Genomic DNA, 26900 nt, shown 5'->3' with positions numbered 1-26900 from the left:
TATATCAAATTAAACATATTTTTTAGTGTATACACTTACAAATATAAGACGGAAAATTAAATTAAATGAAACGAATACATTGATAATATATATCCTAACGAAAACTTAAAACAATTATATTTTAGGATTTGTTGTAATTCAATATGTAAAAAAATAATATCCATATATGTGCATGTAATTTCAGGATATCTATGGTTATATATGCATGCAACTTAAAACCCAACAACACTTTATTTCTAAAATAACACATATCCAACTGTACATAATTTTATAAAAGTGTATTTACAAATCTACAAAGATAAACATAATTAAAGGAAATTAAAACTTTTTATCTCAATTTAATTATAATGAAAAATTATGATTTAGTTGAAAATAATGGATGCAATCCCCAATATACAAAAACAAATAAATGGAGATCTAAATTACTATATCTAAACCTACTTATCTAACTTAGATAAAAAAAACATTACAATATATAGATTATAATGTGTTTTAAATAAATGAAAGTGAAATTTAATCAATTATTACAATTTGATTACTTATACAATATTTATATTTGTGAATGAGCATGAAAGAGCCATCTAGTATATAGTGAGAACCAAACAATTTTTTTTTTCATCGAATACATATTTATCTTTATCAGTGAACACACAGGTTCTTACACTGACCAGCCACATCAACCTACATACCATATGACTTCTAAACCGCATATACAAGAATCAGACAGAGGGAGGAAATTATGACGACTCCTCAAACAAATGTAAGGACTAAACAAAGGATCTCACTTTCTCAATAAGACTGCCCAAAGATTGGTAGAGAGGCACTTTTGGGTTTTGGCATTGAGAACCAAACAATTATTCAGAAAGGAGACGGAGGTTAATACAAATTGGTTATAGCAATGCTAACCTCTGAAAGCTCCAAGTTCTAGCTGGTACAATAATTTAAAGAAGCGAACAAAACTCAACCCATAGAACTTCAATTTTCCTTTCTGATGCTAGTTTCATTGATGAAAGCTTGGCTCAAGTGAATGTATGTTTTCCTAAACTCAAGTAAAGTAAGTAAGGTTTCATATTACCAAAAAGTTCCTGCCAGATTCGCGTTCCATCAGAATCCTGCACTGGTACAATCAATTCAAGGATGCATAACATACTGCAAAAGTGGGCGTAAATCAACAAAACCGGACCAAAACAATCGCAAAATAATCTTCAATTTTGCTGTGTTTCCGTCTCTCAACAGAGAATCAAGCAGAAAAAAATATAACATTCGTGGTCCATTCTAATAAGACACCAGAAGGTATAAAACCTTTAGAATATTACAGATACGCAAGGTTCGAAGAGGCAAGGGAAAAGAGACATATTGCAACTTTATGTATTTGAAGTTCGTGTACCACTTTATGTACTCACACACACCACTCTACATCACCACCACCACACATGTTTTAGACGAGACGAAGAAGAGTCACTGACATAGAAGAACACAGATCATAGTTCTTAGGTGCCAAAAGACAAATCCTATACCCATATCTAAAGAGTTTTTAAAGACATGTAAAAAAACATAGAACATGCGAGGGAAAGAAAAGACGAAGTGAGAGAAAAGACAAACAGACACAGTTTGAGAAAAGACACATCCTCTTTACTTCATGACCTGCAAAACATGCTAGAGGAACGAGCAAGCCGAATAGTCAGACCACCATTTTGAACACTGGTCTCAACCTTGACTGTGTTCTTTTCATATGGCTTCCTGCAACCTGGACAACGCCCATCTCCATCGCAGATCGTCTTGTGGCAGAAAAGACAGAGCCGGAATCCGCAAGGGCACGGCAGGAAATTAGAATCTGTCAAGTCCAGATCTTCGTAGCAAATGGGGCATGAAGATGGCACTGCCTCAGAACTAAAATGCAAGTTCATGACCGGAAAGCTACGCTGCTTTCCCAAATTAGGCAGACCCTGAGGACGGAGCTTATCGTCTGCCCTCCACGCCTGGTTGCTCTTTTGCTTCCTTGACATTGGCTTCACATCCCTTACAGCCACATTGGATCCACTGACTGAATCCCTAAGAGAAGCTGATTGCTCTTCGGGAGGATTCTCCTTGTCGTGCTTCTTTTGTTCATCAGCTGCTAAAGCGTCAGCAAAAGCCTCCCAGTCATCCAAACAACCGCCATCAGCAGCATCCTCATCCTCTGTTATATTACCAGAGCAAGAGCCACCACTCCCACTGCTACTTCCGCTGCAGAAATTGGGGATTGAGTTGATACTAGTCAGGATGCTGTTGGGGCTGTTCGAAAGCGACTCTACAAAGCTCTCGTGATGATGTGCTTCTTCTTCTCCACGCTGGCCATCTAACTTCTCAACGGGAAGATCTCTGTGAACAACTTTTTCAATTCCGGTTTTTCGATTGGGACCAGTCTCCTCCTTATCCCCTTTGTTGATCATCGCAACTGATGGGAAGACCCAAAATCAAATATACACTAATTCCACATCCCAAATTGAACACAAAAGATTATTGGATCATTAAGGATCATTACCTTGAGAAAGCCACTGCTCACGGCGGAGACCTAGCTTGCTCTGTTTCAATTTCGCCGCCCTGTTCGTCTGCTGCGACCCAATGCAATGAGAAACCAACCCCACAAAAAGGAATCGAATTGAGAGAAATGAATGAGAGAATTGATCAAAACAATTATTACCCTTTTCTTCTTCCCCATCATATCCCTCGCGCTTGGGGCTGCAGAAGCAGATGCGTTCGTGATCGAATCAGATATCATCTCTTGCAGCTGATTCCAATATCGCAAATTCAAACACACAAAAAGCTCTACAGATTCTCAAAAACCCTAATCAGATTCGTCGTGCGGTTTTTTTATTTGTCTTTCTTTTGTTTGTTTGTTTGTTGTGTCTGAGGAGAGAAAGAGAGGAGAGAGAGATAACGGAAACTCCTCGTCTCCGCTCATAACTTTCTCGTGCCGATAATACCCCTGTATTTGACTTTTGTACACGCTCCAAGAGAGGGGCTGTTTTGTAATCCTAAGGATCTCATACGTGTGAGTGACGTATGATGGACTTATACACGTGAGGAAAGTTCATATGATTCACACATAATCAGAGAGTGGAAAAACAAACAGAGAGAGAGTTTCTAGATGTTTCTCCTAGTTACAAATCTGCAACAGATATTTTCGCTTTCTGTCGAGCAACGGAGATTAAAAGTCAAAAAAGTATTTACAGTTTCCGACCAAACACAATTTTTTTCTAATTTTGGCGACATGAAGCATGTCTGCGACTAGAAAGAAATATCAGAATATAATTATCCCTTATATATTAATCGAGGAACATTTGAAAAGATGTAACCTCAATTTTGTATTAATTAAAAGAGACCCCAATGCATAGGTGGCACTCAATTAGGTAGTCAATTACATTTAATTGAAAAATAAGTAGGTCCACATTTGATTTTTATATGTTGTTAGATACATAAGTTGGTCAAACTATATGATATAATGATATGATATGATATTTTCTTTCCTTAAATAAAACCTACGGAATTACCATAAATGACTAATATATATATGACAATTAATGAGTTTAATAATAAAGATTTGATAACAATGTATATCTCCTCCATCATTTTTTGTTTAATTTTATATTATTAAAATAAATTAAACAATCAAATTAGCTATAAAAATAAAATTTAGATTTTTTCGTATATGTTATATTTTGAATTTTTAAAAACGACAATAAATGACTAAAACTATTAAAATTATTATGTTAAAAATTAATGATCAATTGGTTTAACATTTTTATTATAAGAAGATACACATGATTTTAAAACCATATGAGTAAAAAATATCATTTAATAATAAAATAAATATATATATATATATATATATATATATTAAACACTATATACCATAAGATTACATAAATATTTTAATATTAAAACTTTCAATGAATTTTCAAGAACATTTATAAATTATAAATTTATTAAAGATTTCAGATTGAAAATTTTGTTATCGATGATTTAAATATTTTGTTATAAAACGATATGAACGATCATAGAACTGTATGATTATAAATTCTTATTTAATAAATAACTATACAAAATATACTATTCTTAGAAAAATAGGTTGGTTCATCTTAACTTATATTACACTTTTTATTAAACTAACTATCGAATTGATAAATAACGTACCAAAAAATATTTTGCACTTTCCTTAAATAAAAGCTACGAAATTACCTAATATGATTAACGTATATGTGAAAATTAATTATAATGAATAATAAATATTTGATAACAATTTTTGTATCTTAGTTCTTTTTTTAATTTTATATTATTAAAATATATTTAAAAATCACATTAAATATATAATAAAAACATTTATAATTTTTCTTATATGTTATATTATGAATTTTTCAAAACGTCTATAAATTATTAGAAATTTGAATATCCCCACTCTGAAAATTTTGTGATCAATAGATTATTTTTTTGTCATAATAAATTACAAATGATCATAAAATTGTATTAATATGAACTTTTATTTAATATTATAAGAAGATACACATTATTTTAAAACCATATGAGTAAAAAATATCATTTAATAATAAAACATATATATTTATATATATATATAGATTATACTATATACCATAAGATTACATAAATATTTTAATATTAAAACTTTCAATGAATTTTCAAAAACATTTATAAATTATAAACTTATTAAAGATTTCACATTGAAATTTTTGTTATCGATTATTTAAATATTCAGTTATAAAATGATATGAATGATCATAGAACTGTATGATTATAAATTCTCATTTAATAAATGACTATATAAAATATACTATTCTTAGAAAAATAGGTTGGTCCATCTTGACTTACATTATATTTTTTATTAAACTAACTATCTAATTGATAAATAATCTACCAAAATTGTTTTTGCACTTTCCTTAATTAGAAGCTACGAAATTACCTAATATGATTAACGTATATATGAAAATTAATTATTATGAATAATAAATATTTGATAACAATTTTTGTGTCTTAGTTCTTTTTTTTAATTTTATATTATTGAAAGATATTAAAAAATCACATTAAATATATAATAAAAACATTTATATTTTTTCTTATATGTTATATTTGAATTTTTCAAAATGTCTATATATTATTAGAAATTTGAATATTCCCACTCTGAAAATTTTGTGATCAATAGATTATTTTTTTGTTATAATAAGTTACAAATGATCATAAAATATAACGCATATGAATTTTTATTTAATAAATATTCAAACTAAATAATATATATATATAAACACTAATGATTTAAAGCAACAAGATTGGCTGATCAATTTAGTCGTCCAGTTGAAATCTTTCAAAAGTATGTGAAAGACTAAAGTCAAAGTAAATATTGATTTAGAATAGTAGTTATATTTTACTAACCAAATACCGAAAAAAACTGAACCGAACCGAAACTAACCCGATATCCGGGTTGAACACCCGTAATCCAAATGAAGCCAAACTATTGTTTTATTCTCCAAAATATAATAAAAATAATAACTTAATCCCGCGCAAGGCGCGGGTCTTATCCTAGTTAGTTAGTAGATGTCAAGCTATCGATTATACCAGAATCACGAGATGTTAATTTTCCAAATCATTTGGGTATTAATGGAAGCGAGCCCAGTGGACTTTTTTTCCAAATCATTCGGACCCTTTCAAGTCCATCAACCCGACCCATTTCATACTCGTTCCCTCCTCTGGCGAAGAACAAGACACGCGTGACTGATCTTTACGCTCTAATTTCGTTTTCCTTCTCCTCCTTATTTTGCATTGATTGATTCCTCTCCTAACCGAGAAAGAAGATGAGTGGGATAGAACCAGACATGGAAGATCTGTTCCAGGAGAAGAAGCGTGTCAGGAATCCTCTCGTTCCTCTCGGTTTGTCTTCCCTTTCACATCTCTCTTTCGATCTCGTTTGCCAAATCGAACATTTCTTTTCGAATCCTGCTATAGAGGGTTTCTGATTCCTACATATGTCCGATCTTTGTACACATGAACTTGTTCTCTTTTATATATTGTACCGTAGTTTCTTTCTATTGCTTTAGAGATGCTCAAGTTTCACATTGTATAAAACTCTTATTCCTAATATATGTAAAGAAATTGTTCTTGGAACTTCAAAACAACTTCGTTTATGATATCAATTACTCTCTCACTTGGACCTCATCTAGCAATTCCATGTTTTATCCAATTATAAAGACTTGTTCTTTCAATGTTTCAATCAAAGGCATGCTTCCACTATATCCCCTATAGGCCGGTTTGTCTATGTGGGATGAGATACTAGCTCGCTCTTCATAAGGCTTTTTAAATTATTTGAGGGTTTCTAAAGTTTGAACATTTATTTGTTTATTATGGTCTCCACTTTTTTGTTTCCTTGCTTAAAAACTGATCACTTCTTGTGGATGATACGCATTGCAGGTGCACTTGCGACTGCGGGAGTGCTGACGGCTGGGCTGATTAGTTTCAGAAGAGGAAATTCTCAGTTGGGTCAGGTTTTGATGAGAGCTAGAGTGGTCGTCCAAGGTGCCACTGTCGCGTTGATGGTTGGAACCGCTTACTACTACGGTGACAATCCCTGGAAGAAATGAGCTGCTGCTACTTGTGAGATGATGACACTCCGGGAAGAAGAGGTATGTGCTTCTCTTTTTGAGCGTCAGAGAAGTCTTCCTTCTTGTTAGGATTTACAACTTGCAAGGGTTACACATCAAATGAGTTTGAATAATTCTGAACTAAGAAAGCTGTTTTGTTTCTTGATCAATTTGATTATATTGATTCTGAGGGAATTTTCAGAAACCCATCTTTACTCTTATTATCTATCCAAATCTATATGCTTGAGTTTCGACTTCTTGAAAGCTCCTTTGTGAAACAATGGGACAATGAATCATCACAAACTTATCTTCATAGACTCTACTTTCAAGTTCTATAAAGAAAACGAGTTGGTAATGAAAGATTATGAATTAAAAGGCAAGCCATATCAAATGATTTCAAGGACATTGTATTGAATGAGAACGGGGAGCCTAATAGAGTTTTGTTTTCCATAGATCATGTTTATTCGTAATATTCTTGTTTTTCCAGCGTTTTACGCTTCTTGATCCTCTAAATGCGAAACTATAATCACAATTATGGTTTTTAGCCAAGAATAATGATTATGGTTTAGCTAATAATCATGTCACCCACACATAAAGAGGGACAATGGGAAGCTTTTCAAATGAAACAGTTTTGAACCACGTCTCATGATGTGTGAAATCTCTCATGACTATATATTTTAGATAGACTGATCACTGAGCTAAACTCAAAACTGCTTCTTCTTTCAAACACCAAAATGCGTTGGATTACTTTGTCTGAAATCTATGGAACAGAAGCTCTTTCATCTAATCTTCATCCGCAGCAATAGTAACTCGTTTGAATCAGAATAATCCATCTTCGAGCTCTGTAATCTCTGTATTGTGATTGGTTATCTCTGCTCTTGCTCTTACCATCGTCTTCCTGGGTATCCTCTACTTAGTTTTCAATCCAAAAGTCCTCAACCTTACTCCGAACTCATATTTTCAACACCAACACAGCCATCTCTTACTCCTTTCCCACAGCTCCAGCACCTCTTCTTTCTCCATGACTCTGGTCTACTCCTCGGATGCTAAAGCGCTTCCTTTCTAGGAATCTCGTATTCGAATTGTAACATGGTTTTGCGGATTATTTCTTTTTAATCAATTCAATCATGAACAAATACAAAAATGAGAAAATGAAAGCACATATTATGTTTTCTTTTTTGATAAAAATGTTGACATTTGTTACAGAAATACATAAATTAATATTGGTAACAAAAGAATTTAAGCAAAAACATTAGCTACACAACCCCGGAAAACTAACGGAAAACATAAGTTTGTAACAAACATAGACCATGTTTATTAGGACATTTCTGATTCCACTCTATATTTTACTTCAAAATTAAAAAAAAAATGGAGTGAAAAATAGAGTAATGAACAGAAAAATAAAAGCATTACTTTATTTATAGAGTAATGTTTTTATTTTTTGTTCATCGCTCCATTTCTCGCTCAATTTTTTCAGTTTTGGAGTAAAATATAGATTGGAGTTGGAAATACACTTGCTCATTTATTCATGTGTTCTTGCTACAAACTTTTAATAATATGATATATCTAACGATAAAACAAATCATCCGTGGATAAAAATAAAACTTACACAATGGAAAATACTAGACCCTCGTTATACATTCACGTGATACATAAAAGGAGGCATAACTTTCAACGGACAAACCAAAACAAACTTGACGTCTAGAAATCAACAAAGGAAACGCCAAACTCATGACGCAAGAGACTTTTTCAACGCGGCCGCCACAAACTTAACAACACAGAACATGCCCTAAGAGATTCATATTATTTCACGGAGTCAACGCTGATAACAGCCGGAGGTTTTCCAAAAACAACCGGAACAGAAGCGTAGCGCATAGAGAAGCTCCGATACCCTCCGAATCCAGCTTCATCGTCCTCTTCGTCCTCGCCTTCATCCTTAAAATTCAATTTATAACTCGAAGTATCGTACTTATGTCTGGCGCTGTTGTCCCAGGCGCGGCCACGGCGTTGATCGCGGTTAAACTGACGGATGAAAGTCTTCCACCGTGGCCCAGCTACGATCTCCGACCACTCTCGGATCTTCAGAATCGCACGTATCCACCACCGTGGCTCGTGATGGTGGTTGCTGTGTAAATCAATCGACTTCCGCTGCCACCAGGAGGAACCCACGGCGAGGCAGGAACAGCAAGGTGAGTTACCGAGAAGCGGATCGGAGGTAGTCTCTGGCTCGGGAACTGCTCGCAGAACTTCCATACCAAAAGGGTCGAAACAGAGTTGAAAAGGTTTTGGTCGTATATATAAGCCAAATACGGCATTGTCCTGTAATAAAAACCATTGTTTATATATATTTTATAAATATTTTAGCTATTAATTATGTCACAAACAGGATACTTTTCTAGCAAGTCACATGTTTATAAATATTTTGTCTAAACAGAAAATAATTAATATTGTGAATTTTAGCAACTTACCCAATAAATCAAATAAACGATAAGATTATATCAACAGAGTCAAATAGAACAAATCATACCAATCAAAGAAACAATCAGATGATAGTCGTTAATTAAGAAAATGACACTTTTAGTTTTCATAATTATTTATTTAGTTTTCATATTTAAATTGCAAATATATTTGTGAACATAATTTTTCATAACACTGACTTTTTTCAAACTAAAAAAAGAAAATCCAAACCGTGTTTTTCATTTCACCTTTTTAATTATTAAATTTAAAACTACATTTCATAAAGCATAGTCAAAACCGATGTTTGATAGTTCGTAGAGACAGAACTCTCTCCTCTCCTTAATTTTAACTAGGTGCAAGGGCGGAGCCGATTACATTATAGGTGTATTGTATAGTTTTGTTTACGAGATTTTATTGTTTTTTTGTCTATAATGTGATTGATGGGACTTTGGATATTACATAAGTTGATGAGTTTAATATAAGAATGAACGACAAAGTCATATATTGATATTTTTATATCTTATATGTTCAAAGTTGAGGGTGATGGAACTTGTTAGTGTTTACTTAGGTAGTTGTTTGTATATAAATCAAATAGTGCATGGAAAAAGATAATAAATTTGGATTTAAAATGTTAGGATTTGAAAATAAGTGGGCCTTGAATATGTGGTTTAGTCTAATACTGAAAAAACTGTAATGACTTCAACTCTTTTTTTTCTCTATGTCGGGAATGTGGGCACTAATTTCCCGATTCATGTAGGTAAAATTGTTTATTAGTTTGTGAGATTGAAAAGCGTAGATTGATTTTAAGCATGATTAATGAGAGGTTTACTTGCATCAGCTTCGTCTGCCGTGGGTGTTGAGTTTCGTCGGCGCCAGATGTTAGACATGCAAGAGAGAAGATCTGAATATGTTAATTTCTTGTTTTGTTTTTTCTTCTCTCGTGTTTTGTGGGTTCCACTCTTTGCTCAGTCTGTACAAAAGATGAAGTCTGGCCAGACCGTCTCACTTCTCTGAAGTATTCCCTTGATTAACCTCCCACCAACATCTATCTTCTGATTCTGTCTTGAAGTCGAGGAGCTTCCAGAAAAATTAGCTTCCATCTGCTGTTCCGCTTGGAATGGAGAGTTCTGAAATGCCGCATAAAAAACATATTGGCAAATAACTAATGATTGTCAACAACTATCACTATACTAAATAGAAAATAAATCAAGGTTTTTTGTTCTGCACAAACTAAAATCTTACAACAGGGTTGTCACGGTCTTTTTTCAGGAGCAAGATCTTTTTCTTCCCAGAAACCATAGTCAATGCAATTCTTGGGAGAGAGCTATCCATGACAGAGGCTAAAGTTGCGTAGATGAAAAAATAGATCAGAAACACAGTAGATTTTTTCAGATAAGGAAAATATGGGATAAGTTGTTGACTAATTACCAGTTTCAGTTGTTGGTATGTCATTCCACTTGAATTTGCCTGATTGTAATCTTGCTTGGAGCTGCCAAATATGCTATGTTTACCAATTTTTAGGTTTGTGTTCGCAATCACTTGGAGCACCTAGCAACCTCAAAACGATCGACTTTCACAATGGAATCTGCTTTCAAAGATGGCATGTAATGATTAGCACGTCCGACGGGAGTAAACCCATGAATCACGGAATCTGCAAATAGTATTATTCAACAAAGAATCAGGAAATAATAAAACAATTATGTTAAATAAGTGTGATAGATCGAAGATTAACTTACCTTTTCATCGAGGAAAAGAACCGTGATTCCCACAAACTCCTTGTCTTTCTTGAAGTTCAGGGAATCCCAGAAGCGGAGGAAGCCAGAGGCTATGCTCTGACTACTAAGACCAAGACGGAGAGACTCGAAGGTTGAGTGACGGACGCCGGGACGCCGGTTTGACGAACTGGAGAGGCAGAGAGAAACATTTTCTAGAAGATGGTTAAAGCTAAGAGGAATCAATGAGTTTTGTGGAAATGCAGATTGGGTTCATCAAAGATAAGAATCATATATATATGGTTTACAGAAGGGCTACAAATCAGGAACATTTATGATCAAACGATTTAAGATGGAGACATGAAGAGTTCACCGGTGAAAAAATAGATTACGAACATACACACGGCGCAACTCTGTAACTCAGACTTGTTTGAGACAATGATGAAAAAAACTCATATTAAACTACAACAGTTTACAATATAGGAAAACCATAATTGTTGCAAACTTAAGCTTTTTTTCATATAACGTGATGAATCTCATTTAAAAATGAAATCCATAACACACTTGTAGGTCCGACCCTCAGAGGAAGCCGAAGAAGCAAGGGCTTCCGACCTTCATAAATATATATTAGGTTCGGCCATCAATGTACAAAGGTATCAGTTAGCTTAGTAGTATAAATGTTGGTGTTTATATCTCAATAACCCGGGTTTGAGCCATGGGCTTGACACTTTTTCACACTTTTTAAAAGTGGGGCCCACAAAACGATGATGTGGCGCGCTTTTTTTTATATATGTGATCATTTTATTTATATATATAAAATATTTTTTGTTGTTATTATATAATTTTTTTCCGATGGATCGGATCAATTTTTATTAAAAATAATGGAACAAAACTATAATTAATATATCATGGGTTGATCGGATTGGACATTAAACAAATTATAACATAAAAACCTTATTTTTTTCATCGAACACATTCTTGAAAAAAGTGAACAGTATTGTTTTCACAGTTGAATTATTTTGACTTTTATCTTCCGTATGGTTTTGAAAGCTTTCAAATCAACAATCGAATTGATACATGTCATTTTAATGTTTTTAGTCGTCTACTTAAGGAAAACTTACATTTTTGTAATTTAAAGTCGTTTTAAAAAATTCAAAATATAACATCTAAGAAAAAATCTAACATATAAGAAAAATTTAACATATAAGGTGTCCTCATTTTTGTATTTTAAAGTCGTTTTTAAAAAAAAATAACATATAAGGTTTCCTCATTTTTTTAAAAAAATTCAAAATATTACATATAAGAAAAAATCTATTTTTTTATTATATGGTTAATGTGATTTTTTATTTTTTTAATAATATAAAATTAAACAAAATGAAGGAGGATGCAAAAATTGTTATCAAATCTTTATTATTCATAATCATTAATTGCCATATATATGTAAATCATATTAGGTAATTTCGTAGCTTTTATTTAGAGAACGAATACACACTTCTTATATTTTAGGTTAATATAATGTTCTCTAGTGGACATTAAACAAATTATGACATAAAAACCTTATTTTTTCTCGAACACAATTTTGAAAAAGTGAATAGTATTGTTTTCACAGTTGAATTATTTTGATTTTTAACTTACATATGGTTTTGAAATCTTTCAAATCAACCATCGAAATGATACATGTCATTTTAATGTTTTTAGTCGTATACTTAAGGAAAACTTACATTTTTGTAATTTAAAGTTGTTTTAAAAAATTCAAAATATAACATATAAGAAAATTCTAACATATAAGAAAAATATAACATATATGGTGTCCTCATTTTTGTATTTTAAAGTCGTTTAAAAAAATATAACATATAAATGTTTCCTCATTTTTGTAATTTAAAGTCATTTTAAAAAATTCAAAATATAACATATAAGAAAAAATCTAATTTTTTTATTATATGGTTAATGTGATTGTTTAAGTTTTTTTAATAATATAAATTTAAACAAAAATGAAGAAAGATGCAAAAATTGTTATCAAATCTTTATTATTCATAATCATTAATTCTCGTATATATGTAAATCATATTAGGTAATTCCTTAGCTTTTATTTAAGGAAAAAATACACACTTCATATATTTTTAGGTTAATATAATGTTCTTTAGTGTTATATAATTATGGAATAATGTGACACCATTAGATTAAACTATACTTTATATTAGATGCTATAGAATTCTTTGAAATGAAATTTAGAAGGCATTTAGAGTGCCACATAGGATTTGGAGTTTTTTTTAATTAATACAAAATTAAGGTTCTAATTTTTCAAATGCTTCTCAATTAATATACAGGGGATTGTCTCCGGTATTTACCTCATTCTTCCACTCCCACAAATGTCTCCCTTCCATAACTTCAAACACACGTAACCAAAAATGAGTAACCTCCACCTCCATACCTCCGCACGCTTCCGCAATTTTCCGACGGCTTTCTCCCGTCGCCACCATAACAACAACGACCTCCAAAACCAACGCGGCCGATCCGTTTTCTCCGAGCTAGGTGACACAACCCTCGACCCAAGCGGTGACCTAATCACGAGATGGAACCACATCTTCCTTATCACCTGCCTCCTCGCGCTCTTCCTCGACCCTCTCTACTTTTATCTCCCTATTGTCCAAGCCGGAACGGCCTGTATGTCCATCGACATCGGTTTCGGCATCCTCGTCACCTTCTTCCGTACCCTAGCCGATTTCTCCTTCCTCGTTCACATTCTCCTCAAATTTAAAACTGCTTTTGTCTCCAAATCGTCTAGAGTCTTTGGTCGCGGCGAGCTTGTCATGGACCACCGTGAAATCGCCATCCGTTACCTTAAATCCGAGTTCATTATTGACCTCGCTGCCACGCTTCCTCTTCCTCAGGTTCCATTCATTTTCTTCACTTCTCTAAAGATCCGATACGTAACAATGGCATAATCGTATAATGTGTAATCATGAAACACACAAATGTGTGCGTTATAATTGTGGAATCATGGAATTGCATAATCTAATCAATTTGGAAAGAAAATTTAAATGTTTTGATCAGCATGCTTGTCTTTTTTTGATCAAAACTTAAACACAAATTTGTATTTTAAATTAACCATTAAAAACCTGTGAAATTATGAAACCATTTTGCTATTCCTCATATTACAAAATCAGAGTCTGGATTTATTGTTGATGTGCTATATTTTCTTATTTTTCACAGATAATGATTTGGTTTGTGATCCCAAATGCGGGAGAATTCAGATACGCAGCACATCAGAACCACACACTTTCCTTGGTCGTCCTGATACAGTACGTGCCTCGCATCCTCGTCATGCTTCCACTAAACCGTAGGATCATTAAAGCCACTGGAGTTGCAGCCAAAACAGCCTGGTCCGGTGCAGCCTACAATCTCGTGCTCTACTTACTTGTGAGCCACGTAAGTATATAATCCTTTTGTCTTCCTCCACATGAAAAATTCTTCTGTTTCACAGTTTTGGTTTCCACCTTTAGGTTCTTGGTTCGGTTTGGTACGTTTTATCGATCCAGAGACAGCACGAATGCTGGAGAAGAGAATGCATTAAGGAGATGAACGCAACGCATTCACCGTCTTGTAATCTCTTGTTTCTAGACTGTGGATCGTTGCGGGATCCAGGCAGACAAGCTTGGATGCGCATAACTCGGGTTCTCTCTAACTGCGATGCACGTAATGATGATGACCAACATTTTCAGTTTGGTATGTTTGGTGATGCCTTCACTAATGATGTCACTTCTTCTCCTTTCTTTGATAAATACTTCTACTGTCTTTGGTGGGGTCTCCGCAATCTCAGGTTAGCTTAATCTTCAATCAAATCAAAACCACCGTTATTTTTTTTTTTTTTTTTTTTTGCAATTTCAGTACTGATGTTTCCTTGCTTTGGTTTGTTTAGTTCTTATGGACAGAGTCTTGCGGCTAGTACATTGAGTAGTGAGACTTTATTCAGTTGTTTCATCTGTGTTGCTGGTCTTGTTTTCTTCTCTCATCTCATTGGCAATGTTCAGGTAATTTTTGTGCATCTAATTCATATAGTTTTTGATACATTATTTATGTTAAGATGTTGGTCAGGTGGGTATCATTTTTTTTTCCTTATGCATATTCTAGAGCTTAACAACGGAGACTTAAATTGATTTTTACTTTCTTGAAGAACTATCTGCAATCGACAACGGCTAGGTTAGATGAATGGAGAGTCAGAAGAAGAGATACAGAGGAATGGATGCGACACAGACAATTGCCACAGGAGTTACAAGAGCGTGTGAGGCGGTTCGTCCAATACAAATGGTTAACCACTCGTGGAGTCGATGAAGAAGCCATCCTCCGTGCTCTACCATTGGATCTTCGTAGACAGATCCAACGTCATCTCTGTCTCGCTCTAGTTCGCCGTGTAAGCCACCATATTTTGATTACTTCCTATTCAAGTAATAAGTCCTAATTCTACATTTTTTATTTATTTTGTAATCAGGTGCCATTCTTTGCACAGATGGACGACCAGCTCATAGACGCAATATGCGAGCGTTTAGTTCCATCGTTGAACACTAAAGATACATACGTGACAAGGGAAGGCGATCCTGTAAACGAGATGCTTTTCATCATTAGAGGCCAGATGGAAAGTTCGACTACAGATGGTGGACGGTCAGGATTCTTTAACTCAATCACGCTTAGACCAGGAGATTTCTGTGGGGAAGAGCTCTTAACTTGGGCTTTAATGCCAAACATTAACCAGAATCTCCCCTTGTCCACAAGAACCGTGAGAACTCTCTCTGAAGTAGAAGCTTTCGCTCTCAGAGCAGAGGACTTAAAGTTCGTAGCTAACCAATTCAGACGCCTCCACAGCAAGAAACTCCAACATGCTTTCAGGTAATAGTAAAATACAATTAAAATTTCTCGCTTCGCACGCTAGGTTTTATTGATATTTATGATGTTTTGACTGTTGATCAGATACTATTCGCATCAGTGGAGGGCTTGGGGAACTGGTTTTATACAAGCTGCATGGAGACGGTACATGAAGAGGAAGTTAGCTATGGAGTTAGCTAGGCAAGAGGAAGGAGACGATTACTATTATGATGATGATGATGATGATCAATACGGAGGAGAGGACATGCCTGAAAGTAGTAACAACGTAGACGACAACAGCAGCAACAATCAGAATTTGAGTGCGACGATATTAGCGTCTAAGTTTGCAGCTAATACGAAGAGAGGTGTTTTAGGGAACCAAAGAGGGTCTTCCAGAATTGATCCTGATGATCCAACTTTGAAGATGCCTAAAATGTTTAAACCAGAGGATCCAGGATTCTTCTGATTTTCTTCTTTTAAATTTACTAGAGATTTTGTCCGGGCTACATCCGGGTTTATATAAATAATGTTGTATTTAATATCTATATACAATATATTACTGATATGTTATAAAAACATAAAAAGTAAATTGAATCAGAAATGAGTAAAACTTACAATATTTTTACTATCTAAACTATGTATGAGATGGTGAACAAATTTGAAATGAATAAAGAATTTGTTAACTCGTAGTTATTATCCAAAATATATTTTTTTACATATTTAGGTTAATAAGAAAATATATTATTAATCTCCAAATCACATGTTTCTTTGTTATGTTTTATTTATATCATATTTATGTATTTATATGTAATTTAGTCTTTTATAATACATTTTCATACGATTAGAATTTATTTTTCATAATTATAATAAGTAAAGCTAATTTAAATACTCACTGATTTAAATTAAACAACTTTTAAAAATGGTGTATGTGTTAAATACACTGAAAATTCTATGAAATATTATTATTACTATATTTTTTGTCAGCATTTATTATTAATATATTATATGTCAGCAATTATTATTACTATATGTTTTTATATGTAATTTAATCTTTTCTATGTTTTTATTTATATGAAATTTAATCTTTCATAATATATTTTCTTACTATTATAATTTATTTTTTAGAATTACAATAAGTAAAGCTAATTTAAATACTCATTGCTTTAAATTAAACAACTTTTAAAACTGGGGTATGTGTTAAATACACTGAAAATTATAAGAAATATTATTATTACTATATGTTTTGGTCAGAAATTATTATTACTATAAAACATTTTAAAACTTAGTTATTAATGCATAGTTTTTGTAACTTTATATCTCATATATTTCTAAACCAATGAGACTTAAAAAATACAATTAATATTTTTTAAATTCACTATTTTCATTATTAGTAGACAAAATAATAGTACATTTGGAAGTATAAAATTATATCTTTTTGAAAGAAAATATTTTTCTAGAAAATATATTTTGAAACGGATAGAGTATTATTGATCAGAAGTGGTTACGGATTCTACTTAGTGTAGCATTAAGGAAGAATATTATGGAATCTTGTTGAGCAATAAATAATATCAATACCTGATGTCAAAATAAAAATAAGCGTATAACCTGTTGAAACAAACTATGTGAAGGCATTGGCTTTGTTAAATCAAGCGTGGATTTGTGTTGCTGCAGACTTAAATTGTTGATTAACCGTTGAGTTTGAGTTGAGCTGATTGGTATGAGATATTTTTTTTCTGGTTTTATCTGAATGATTAGCAAAAAAGGAGAACTGGTCGATTTGAATTTGTAAGTTGCTTATTTTAAGATTTAAGTTATTGGTGTTTTGATTGTGTTGGGTTTGTGATTTCTCTTTATGCAATAATATAGTTAGTGTTAAAAAGTTTAATAAAGAAGGGAGATAACGTAGCTGTTATTGGTAGGCCATTGAAAGCTTTTCTATAGGAGAATAGACGATGATTGGTATGGTGCTAGTCCCACCAGTATCTAAGCAAATAATTGGTTACTGCGGGATTTGTTTGTTTTTAATACTCTACTTCTGTGGTCATTCTCAATGTGGTCATTTAGCTATATCATGCACAAAGAAACAAATGTATATACCTTATAAATTTAGTGAGAAACTGTTATTTAAATGTATGACTGAGCTACTTGAATGACCTCCTGAAATAAGGAGAAACAGAATTTTTCAAATGCCAGAAAAAATGAAAACATATTGGAGTTGTAGTCACCTACACAAAGGAACTGCAATTTCATAAAAGCTGAAATCTTGTTTCTGGGCATATGTTGTTATTCAGCCTTGCTTCATTTTTGGAGCTGGGGTTAAATCACCTGTTCAAACTTTAATAATTTAGATGACCAAAAAAAAATTCATCTCATATCTTTCCCTTAAATTTATCATAAAACAAACACTCATCTGACCAAACATATCGAGAGGAGTCTGGGACATACATTAATTATCTAAAATTGTTTCTAAATATAAGAGAACATCAGGCTTAACTATGCTTAGAGAAAAAGCTGAAGGGAATTAAATATACGTCAAATATAAACCTGCAATCATGCCGTAGATTGCAAATCAAAACGCTTGCCAGGAAGTTCTACGACCTCAATATCTACTTCATATAGGGCTTGACTTTGATCGCTCCTCCCATAACCGCTTGGTGGTGACAGAGTGTGGGTCCTTCTCCTCACCGGAGAGAAGCTTCAACCTCTCTATCAGTCAATCAACAAAATTGGGTCATAAAGTATGCCATGATTGTTTGTACTTCAAAAAAATACATTAAGACACAACAAACGCAAGAGTTATTAGCATCAACGTCTAAGAGACCTTCAAAGAAACATTCAAACTGGTCGAGAATCATAAGATTATGTTGTCATGCAATCTGCCAAATCACATTAGTGAGGATCAATATATGAAACTATTTACTACAAATCATATGACAAATACCACTTTTCAAATTACTTACTACAAATCAGACGTAAATATATCACTTTTTCAAATCTTTTATTACAAAAACTTACAAAAGTGAGACATATGAGATCCTAAATTACATGATTTCAAGCTTTGACAACGATAGATCTGGATGATTTAATACACAAAGCTGGATGATTAAATACACATAACCTCGGTGAAACTGGAATCGTGAATATTGGGCTTACTTGTTAATACGGAGCCACGCAACCCAAACATCTAAGACGAAGATCATCGAACGTGGTGTGATTAACCACAGCTGGGGAAGCGAGAGCATCGCTGGAAAACACTATTGGATGGAGTGGTAAACTGGTAATAACTTGCAGGGAGGGAAAAGTCGGAATGAGGGTGAGGCGGAGGAGGCGGCCAAGACCAACCAAAGAAACAGCAGTTGAGGAAGTGAGATTTGAGATGTTCCATTCCTGGCTTGACGATCCAATATGTATAGCAACGACAGTGGTAAAGGTTTTGAAACGTTTGAGTTATTAAGGGTATCATTAAAGGGGAGAAGATGAAGAGGTAGCGATCTAGAAAATTAGGGTTTGAAGAAATGAGAAAAGGGAGGTCGGGTCAGCGAGGTTTCAGATTTAAAAAAAACGCAAAGCCCAACATAGTCAATTTACTGCTTACGTGGGAAAAACTTATAATATGATCGGTTGATTTTTCTATCGCACGTGGACAGCCTAAATGAGACTCATATTAACCTTTTAATACTTGATTGATTTATTTTCCTTTTGTAAAAAATGCATTTAGGATATTTTCAGAGTGCGGACTTGATTTGCTGTAAGCATCATTTATATATAAACATCATTAGAGATTTAAGTAATTGTCTGGTGTTGATTTATATTCAACGCATGCTTGGCTCCTACAGCTTTACCACCGCTTTTATTGGTATGGACTTATCTTGTGGTTGTTGTAGCCTAGTTAGGTTTCACATTTGAATTAGGCTTTGAAACCCAGAAACAAATGCGTATAAGTTATGATTTTGATATATAATTTTTTAAAGCATGTATATTTTGTTATGTTTAATTTATATATATTAATTATATAAAAATGAAAATAATATTCCTCTGTTTCTACGTCACTTGAACATTTTTTTGTTAAACAAAAAAGTTTAATTTTAGAATTTCAATGCATTTTTCAGCTTAATGTTAATTACAAATACATTGATTTTATAAATAATTTTATTTATCTAAAAACAAGTTTAATTAGGTGTTTTGCCCGCACATACGAGCATAATCGTTTTACTAATAGTTATTAATATATTTCTTATGATTTAAACATGACAATAACTTATTCTTTATATTCTTAATCATTTTAGTTTTGTTTAATTTTTATCTCGGTCTACGTCTTCTTAGTACAAAAGAAAGCTATAAAAATATGAAATCATAAGAGCATAATTACATATTAAACATTACACATAATAAACTAAAATAAGAATGTGAACTTCCTTTTTGGACAATGAAGAATGTGAACTTTTGGTCTCTCTTAATCTACTTTGTATTTTTGAACCAGAAAAATGTATTAAATTACCAAAAAAACATTGAAACACACAAATCCAAGTAAAAATAAAATAAAAAATAAAGTTCGATGATAATTAAGAAGAAAACTTAAAACAAATTGAGATAATGATAATATTTCATTGGTTTACTTGATAAATATATACATTGAATTATCGAAATATTTCATAATTTTACATTTAATAAACAAAAATAGATAATGATAGTTTTATTATTATTATAGTTAATTATATAATGATAAATCTAATTATTCATTAAAAATATATTTACTTTAGCCGTTTTAGAGATTAAACCATTAAACACATGTTCGTAACATGATTACATAAGCAACTCTCTAAACTTAATATCAAAGCATAAGTTTTCTTATAAATTAAACAGTAATAAAATATATAAGTGAAATAACTGCCATTAAATAATTTAGAACATGTAACAAAACCGATTTGCTTCCTAGTCTTTTAAACTCAACGAAAGAAAGAAAAACATAAAAGTCCAACTAAACAGAAAACAAATATCGGAAGTACATGAATATAGATGTCAAGAACCCAAAAAAAAATCTAAAGCTAAAGAGAGAATTAAGCTTGATGTTGTTCATATAGCCGTTAATGCAAACAACTCCATCAATAATATTGTTTGACAAAAAAAATTTGTTTGATATGCACAAAATGATTGAACCAATGAAAAAAAAACGTTTACATTAGAATGAAAGTGATATCATGAAGATAACACAATCAATTGAAACAACCAGAAAACACTGTACCTAGAGGATGAAAAGAAAACTATAACGATGTAACTTGAAATGAATTTGGAATAAATGAGAAAAATGAAACATTAAAATTTATCTATGGAAACATTCAACGGACTGCACATCACCAAAGTAATCTACGTCATTTATAAGAAAAGATGAAAAACATATAGAAGAGATGACCCAACTATCGCACATAGAAAACGACACCACATCCTAACATGCAACTATTGCATTTGTATATTTCTTTTTGATTATGATCTGATTTGATAATTTCAAAGCTATATCAACAATTAATTAGTATTCTTTTTGCAGATGGCGGTAAAAATGGAAGAGATAAATATTGGTAGATAAGAGTTCATGCCAACTCATAGGCATAGCTCTTTGTCTTATCTTTCAGAATAAGAAACATATATTAATTTCTTGATTATTACAATATTTAATGCCTTTTTTATCTTTCATTTTCTAATTTATTGAAAAACAGACAATATGGTTCAGTTGTCAATGGCCATTCAATGTACGGCAACGCACACCAAGAGAGTGCAACTTAGCGACATGTGTGAGAGATACAGCGTGAGATCTTAACCGTTGGATTCCTTCCTTCTCCTTCAAATCATAATATAAATTTCATTTGAAGAAAATCCCAAGGAAAAAGATAAGAAATTTGAAGTCTCAAAGCAGTTTAGCATCCATGGCGGCTCGTAGAGTGTCTTCCCTATTGCCACGATCCTTTTCAGCTTCCTCTCCCTTTCTCTCTCGTTCTCAAGGTAACTCACACATAGGAAACACAATCCGAAACTATCTTCATGTTTTAAATTTTAATTAGATTTATATGCGTGGATCTATGGTGAAATATTGGTTATGAAGTTATGATGCATTAAAATTTAAAACATATTTTTCAGGAAGAAATTTGAATAATGGAAGTAGGATTGTACGGAGATTCGGAACCTCTTCTGCAGCTGAAGAAGTGATAAGCCCGTCGGTTCAAGTTTCTTACACAAAGCTCCTCATCGATGGGAACTTCGTTGACGCTGCTTCTGGTGAGTGAAGTTTTCATCTTTGAATCTTCCTCAAGAAACAGAGTGCTCTGTTCAGAAACAGAGTAATTAATGAAGGCAAAGTTTGAGTCTCACTATTTAATCGTTGGTTTTTTTTTAAACATTGGGGATTTAGGCAAGACGTTCCCGACTCTTGATCCACGCACAGGGGAAGTCATTGCGCACGTAGCTGAAGGTGATGCTGAAGATGTCAACCGGGCTGTGAAAGCTGCAAGGAAGGCCTTTGATGAAGGACCTTGGCCTAAGATGACTGCTTATGTATGTAGTGAATACTGTTTTTTTTTTTTTGAGTTTTTAAATGTGTAAAGGGTCTCATATTGGTTATGATGTGGGTTTGGATTGCAGGAAAGGTCGAGGGTAATGTTGAGATTCGCTGATTTGGTTGAGAAACACAGCGAAGAGCTCGCGGCTCTAGAGTCATGGGACAATGGGAAGACTTATGAACAAGCACTAACAGCAGAGATTCCAATGGTCGCCAGATTGTTCCGCTACTATGCTGGTATCAAATCGTTTAGAAATGTTCCTGGTCTTGCTGCTAGTTTCTGTGAATGAACGTTCTTGGTTTTCGGTTTGATGTGTAGGGTGGGCGGATAAGATTCATGGGCTTACAGTTCCAGCTGACGGAAACTATCATGTTCAGACACTGCATGAACCCATAGGCGTTGCTGGACAGATCATTCCCTGGAACTTTCCTCTTTTGATGTTTGCTTGGAAAGTTGGTCCTGCTCTTGCTTGTGGTAACACCATTGTCCTCAAAACCGCTGAACAAACTCCTCTCACTGCTTTCTACGTCGGCAAACTTTTCCTTGAAGTAAGTAAGATACATGCAATAGATTCTCTTCATGAAGATGACAAATACAAGTAACAATGTTTCTTGTGATAGGCGGGTCTTCCTCCTGGTGTTCTGAATATTGTTTCTGGATTCGGCGCAACCGCTGGTGCTTCTCTCGCAAGTCACATGGATGTAGACAAGGTGGAGATATCTATTTGCTTGCTCGTAACTTCTTGAAGAGGCTATACTTATGTTGTATTGTTCTTTTTTCCTCCAGCTTGCTTTCACGGGATCGACTGATACTGGTAAAGTTATACTTGGACTGGCTGCTAACAGCAATCTCAAGCCGGTGACTCTGGAACTTGGAGGGAAGTCACCGTTCATCGTATTCGAAGACGCCGATATTGATAAAGCTGTGGAGCTTGCTCACTTTGCTCTCTTCTTTAACCAGGTTTTGTCAATATTATAATAATAAACATTGAGCTTGCTTATTAGTCAGTTTCTTAGCAGTTCTTGAGATAGTAATGTTTCTTGTAGGGGCAATGTTGCTGCGCGGGGTCTCGGACATACGTTCATGAGAAAGTGTATGATGAGTTCGTTGAGAAAGCAAAGGCACGCGCTTTAAAACGTGTGGTTGGTGATCCTTTCAAGAAAGGCATTGAACAGGGTCCTCAGGTCACACATATATACACCCTCCTTGTATTAAAAGGAGTTTTTTTTTTTTTTTATCTTTTGTTTATTTTGTTGATTTGTTTTGTGTAGGTCGACTCAAAGCAATTCGAGAAAGTGATGAAGTACATAAGGTCAGGAGTGGAAAGCAATGCTACTCTTGAATGTGGTGGTGGTCAGGTTGGAGACAGAGGCTACTTCATCCAACCTACAGTCTTTTCTAATGTTAAGGTATAAACAACTCGTCCAAGTCAATACTCTTCTTCATTGTTGGTTTATACCACCAATTCACTATGGTATTTGACCGCTGTTTAATTACAGGACGACATGCTTATCGCTCAAGACGAGATTTTTGGTCCAGTCCAGTCCATCTTGAAGTTCAGGTACATAGAGCTAGCTACCAATAAACTTGAAGTTATACTTACCCCTTCACTAGTGATCGGATATGTGATTAGTAGGGATGTCTACACCGATCTAGTAACTAAATAAAGCACAATTTTGGTTAAAATGGTGATTAATTTAAAAGCTTAAACCTTACATATGTGATGTGGGGTTTGTTGATGTTGGATTCAGTGATGTTGATGAGGTGATAAAGAGGGCGAACGACACTAGGTACGGGCTAGCCGCAGGGGTTTTCACAAAGAGCCTGGACACTGCAAATAGGGTGTCGAGGGCTTTGAAAGCTGGCACCGTTTGGGTCAACTGTTTCGATGTCTTTGACGCAGCCATCCCCTTTGGTGGTTACAAGATGAGCGGCAACGGCAGAGAGAAAGGTATTTACAGTCTCAACAACTACTTGCAGGTCAAGGCAGTCGTCACTCCCCTTAATAACCCTGCATGGATCTGATCAAAACAAAGACTCTTCTTAAAAGCCTAAATAATAAAAATAAGGCCATGGTTTGTTACTTGGAAAGATTGTGAACACTGTGTGTGTGATCAAGTTCTCACTGTTTGTTTTTCTCATGTTACATAAGGTTACATTGATCCGTTTACTATTTCTGGTTCATTTGTTTTTTTTTTTTTGCATGATTAATTGAAAATGCAACATTACCAAATTTTGTCGCAAGTTATTTAGAGATACTATAAAATTACATTTTCAAAAATACATTTAATCAAAATATCCTAAGATTTGAATTTGAAATTTAGTAAAGTAGGATTAAATTTATAAATTTCTATAAATTATTTATAAATAATTTTATTAGATTAGTTTTGTTTTTCATGGCAAACTTAAAATATTTAGAATAGTTAACTTTAAAGGTAAATTAAAAGGTGGTGTTGTCAAAAAAATTAAAAGATAATATCTAATCAAGTGGTCTTGGTCTAATAGTAAATGGTTCACAGTTGTCAGTATCCCAATGAGTTTAATTTTTCTTGGCCACCTGGAACGCTTTAAGTGGTATGAAAATGTGGATCCTTCAGGCTTCGTGGTGATTAATCCTCAGACTTAAAAAACTTTTAGAATTACGAGAAAATGGCCGTTTCCGACTCTTACTATTCATATAATGTCTTTTTATACCTAAAAAGAAGATAAATATTAAATACGACCTAAACTAAAAAATAATTCGAATTGTAAACTTAAATTCTGAATCGTGTGCTTGACTAATATTGCGTTAGTCAACCGTTATGTTAAGACAAAACGACGTCGTTTTGTAATGGAGAAATAGTTTAAAAAATTGCGATTGCTGGGAGTCAAACAATCGAACCTTGGTCTCACGGATATAATACAATCTTACTTACTATTGTGATACAACACTTCTATTGTCCCTTTATTAAATTTAAAACATCTATATTTGGATTTATATATTCTAAGAGAAAAATTATTTTTGTTTACAAATTTTATTTAATACAAATTATAATTGCATCAATAATTTATGTATTTTAAGTTTCTTACACTTTACACATGTAATAAAACTAAAAATTATATTTCATAAATTATTCAATCTAATTTTAAAATGATATTTCTTAAATTATCTAATTTAAAATATTTAAAATTTAAAAATCTATATTTAATAGTGATTATATTTTTTTCTTAAAAATCAAAACCTAACTTTTAAAATAAATAATGTAAAAAAATCTAAATTATTGAAATTTGAAATATAGAGTTTTTTAAAATTTAAATATTTAAAATTAGATAACTATTTGGGAAATATCATTTTAAAATAGTTCAAAATGAAATTTGTAAACTAAATTAAAACAAAATTAGATAACTATTGATGCAATTATAATTTGTACTTAATAAAATTTGTGTACAAAAATAATTTTTCTTTAGAATATATAAATCAAAATATAGATGTTTTAAATCTAGTAAAGAGACAATAGAAGTGTTGTAGCATAGTATAAGACTACATTATGTTTGTGGGTTTGGTTCCCAGCAAATACAAATCTAAAAAAGAAATTTCCATTACAAAACAACGTCGTTTTGTCTAAGGTTGACTAACGTGATGTTAGTCAAAGTAGGTTTATGCACACGATTCAGAGTTTAGGTCTATAATTCAAATTATTTTTTAGTTTAGATTGTATTTAACATTTATCTTTCGTTTGGATATAAAAAAAACACGACAAGAATATTTGAAGTCGAAAAATGCTCATTTCCCTTGGATTCACACGTTTATCAAAAAAATTAAAATGTTCAATTCTAAATTCCAAAAACGGGCACGTATAGATACGCGCTCTCTCACATCTCTCCCAAAGCGACTCCGAAACCCTAGCTTTCTCTGTATCAATCGACGGCCACCGTCGTTGATGGCTCCGTCCACTGAAGATCTCTCCCTGATTCTCAGTTATGGTGTCTTCTGAGACAGATCTCCTTGCTCATTTTCTTTCTGAAGTTTCGCTTAACAACTCTTAATCTACAGTAACCACCACCCCTTCTGCTTCTGCAACCCTCACGCATGAAATCCTGCTGTAGCTGCCACAACCACCGTTGCTGAAGAAGTATTGTCTCCGGTAATCTCTGATCTTGAACTGAAGCAAGCTCCAGATCCTAGATGGCCTTACCTCAATCGGTGGTCATCGAGCCTGGGAAAATATGATTCAACACGAGCTGTGTCAGAGCTCATACCGGCGCATCCTCCGACTTCCGGAGCATCTCCACTGCTATGGTTGAAGCAGGTTCCAGTGTGTCTCCAACTGTTACAGTTGAAGGGAGTTCTGGTGTGTCTCCGACTGTTACGGTTGAAGCGGATTCTGGTGGGTCTGCGACTGAAAATGCTGAGGACGTGGTCTGCGGTTCGGTTTGGTAAAAGATGCTTCAAACCGATTTAACCATCTTGGCTCCTCCGGCAATATCTGACAATGAAACAGCCGAGCTCCCTTCCACTGGTTCACCATCACTCTCAGCCGAGCTCCCTTCCATGAACTCAATGATGTTGTTGAGAAATCACCACCAACTGATAGAGTCACTGATTCCGCTACTGATTTGCAAGAGGATTTGGAGCAAGAACCAGTTTTTGTCCGATCCTTAGGAGCTTGGTCAAAACCTCTCCACTTCTACACTCCACCGAAACTTGCAACTCCAAA

At 33.5% G+C, this 26900-nt stretch overlaps 5 protein-coding genes across 6 annotated transcripts; 3 read left to right on the top strand and 2 right to left on the bottom strand.

Annotated features, from left to right (window-relative positions):
* Positions 1-1335: 1335 nt before the first annotated feature.
* LOC125591520 lies at positions 1336-2954 on the bottom strand. 2 transcript variants are annotated; one of them, XM_048765905.1, is made up of 3 exons: positions 2684-2954; positions 2525-2594; positions 1336-2437 (listed from the first exon to the last, which is right to left on the bottom strand). In XM_048765905.1, the coding sequence occupies exons 1-3, from the start codon at positions 2759-2761 to the stop codon at positions 1638-1640; spliced, it is 948 nt and encodes a 315-aa protein (XP_048621862.1). In that variant the 5' UTR covers positions 2762-2954; the 3' UTR covers positions 1336-1637. The 2 variants fall into 2 exon arrangements, with proteins under 2 accessions (XP_048621862.1, XP_048621863.1); XM_048765906.1 differs by having other exon boundaries at positions 2525-2591; positions 2684-2953.
* Positions 2955-5675: 2721 nt separating this feature from the next.
* On the top strand, positions 5676-6883 carry LOC125591519 (RING-H2 finger protein ATL48-like). The gene is made up of 2 exons (XM_048765904.1): positions 5676-5919; positions 6457-6883. Exons 1-2 carry the CDS (start codon positions 5844-5846, stop codon positions 6624-6626), a joined length of 246 nt encoding a protein of 81 aa, XP_048621861.1. The 5' UTR covers positions 5676-5843; the 3' UTR covers positions 6627-6883.
* A 1310-nt stretch (positions 6884-8193) lies between these two features.
* On the bottom strand, positions 8194-9133 carry LOC125591518. The gene has a single exon (XM_048765903.1). It carries the CDS (start codon positions 8877-8879, stop codon positions 8430-8432), a length of 450 nt encoding a protein of 149 aa, XP_048621860.1. The 5' UTR covers positions 8880-9133; the 3' UTR covers positions 8194-8429.
* A 3872-nt stretch (positions 9134-13005) lies between these two features.
* LOC106408936 (probable cyclic nucleotide-gated ion channel 16) lies at positions 13006-17949 on the top strand. Its single transcript, XM_013849619.3, has 7 exons — positions 13006-13686; positions 14009-14224; positions 14299-14615; positions 14715-14826; positions 14970-15206; positions 15285-15679; positions 15761-17949. Exons 1-7 carry the CDS (start codon positions 13204-13206, stop codon positions 16119-16121), a joined length of 2121 nt encoding a protein of 706 aa, XP_013705073.2. The 5' UTR covers positions 13006-13203; the 3' UTR covers positions 16122-17949.
* Positions 17950-21354: 3405 nt separating this feature from the next.
* Positions 21355-24387, top strand: LOC125591517 (aldehyde dehydrogenase family 2 member B4, mitochondrial). The gene is made up of 11 exons (XM_048765899.1): positions 21355-21649; positions 21785-21922; positions 22056-22198; positions 22286-22439; positions 22522-22751; positions 22824-22913; positions 22990-23163; positions 23250-23387; positions 23475-23612; positions 23703-23764; positions 23955-24387. Exons 1-11 carry the CDS (start codon positions 21574-21576, stop codon positions 24226-24228), a joined length of 1617 nt encoding a protein of 538 aa, XP_048621856.1. The 5' UTR covers positions 21355-21573; the 3' UTR covers positions 24229-24387.
* The last annotated feature ends 2513 nt before the right edge of the window (positions 24388-26900 follow it).

Source organism: Brassica napus, chromosome C8, assembly GCF_020379485.1.
Source record: "Brassica napus cultivar Da-Ae chromosome C8, Da-Ae, whole genome shotgun sequence".
NCBI classification, from domain to species: domain Eukaryota; kingdom Viridiplantae; phylum Streptophyta; class Magnoliopsida; order Brassicales; family Brassicaceae; genus Brassica; species Brassica napus.
Note: the sequence above shows the minus strand (reverse complement) of the source record. Positions and strands in the feature narration are given on the sequence as shown.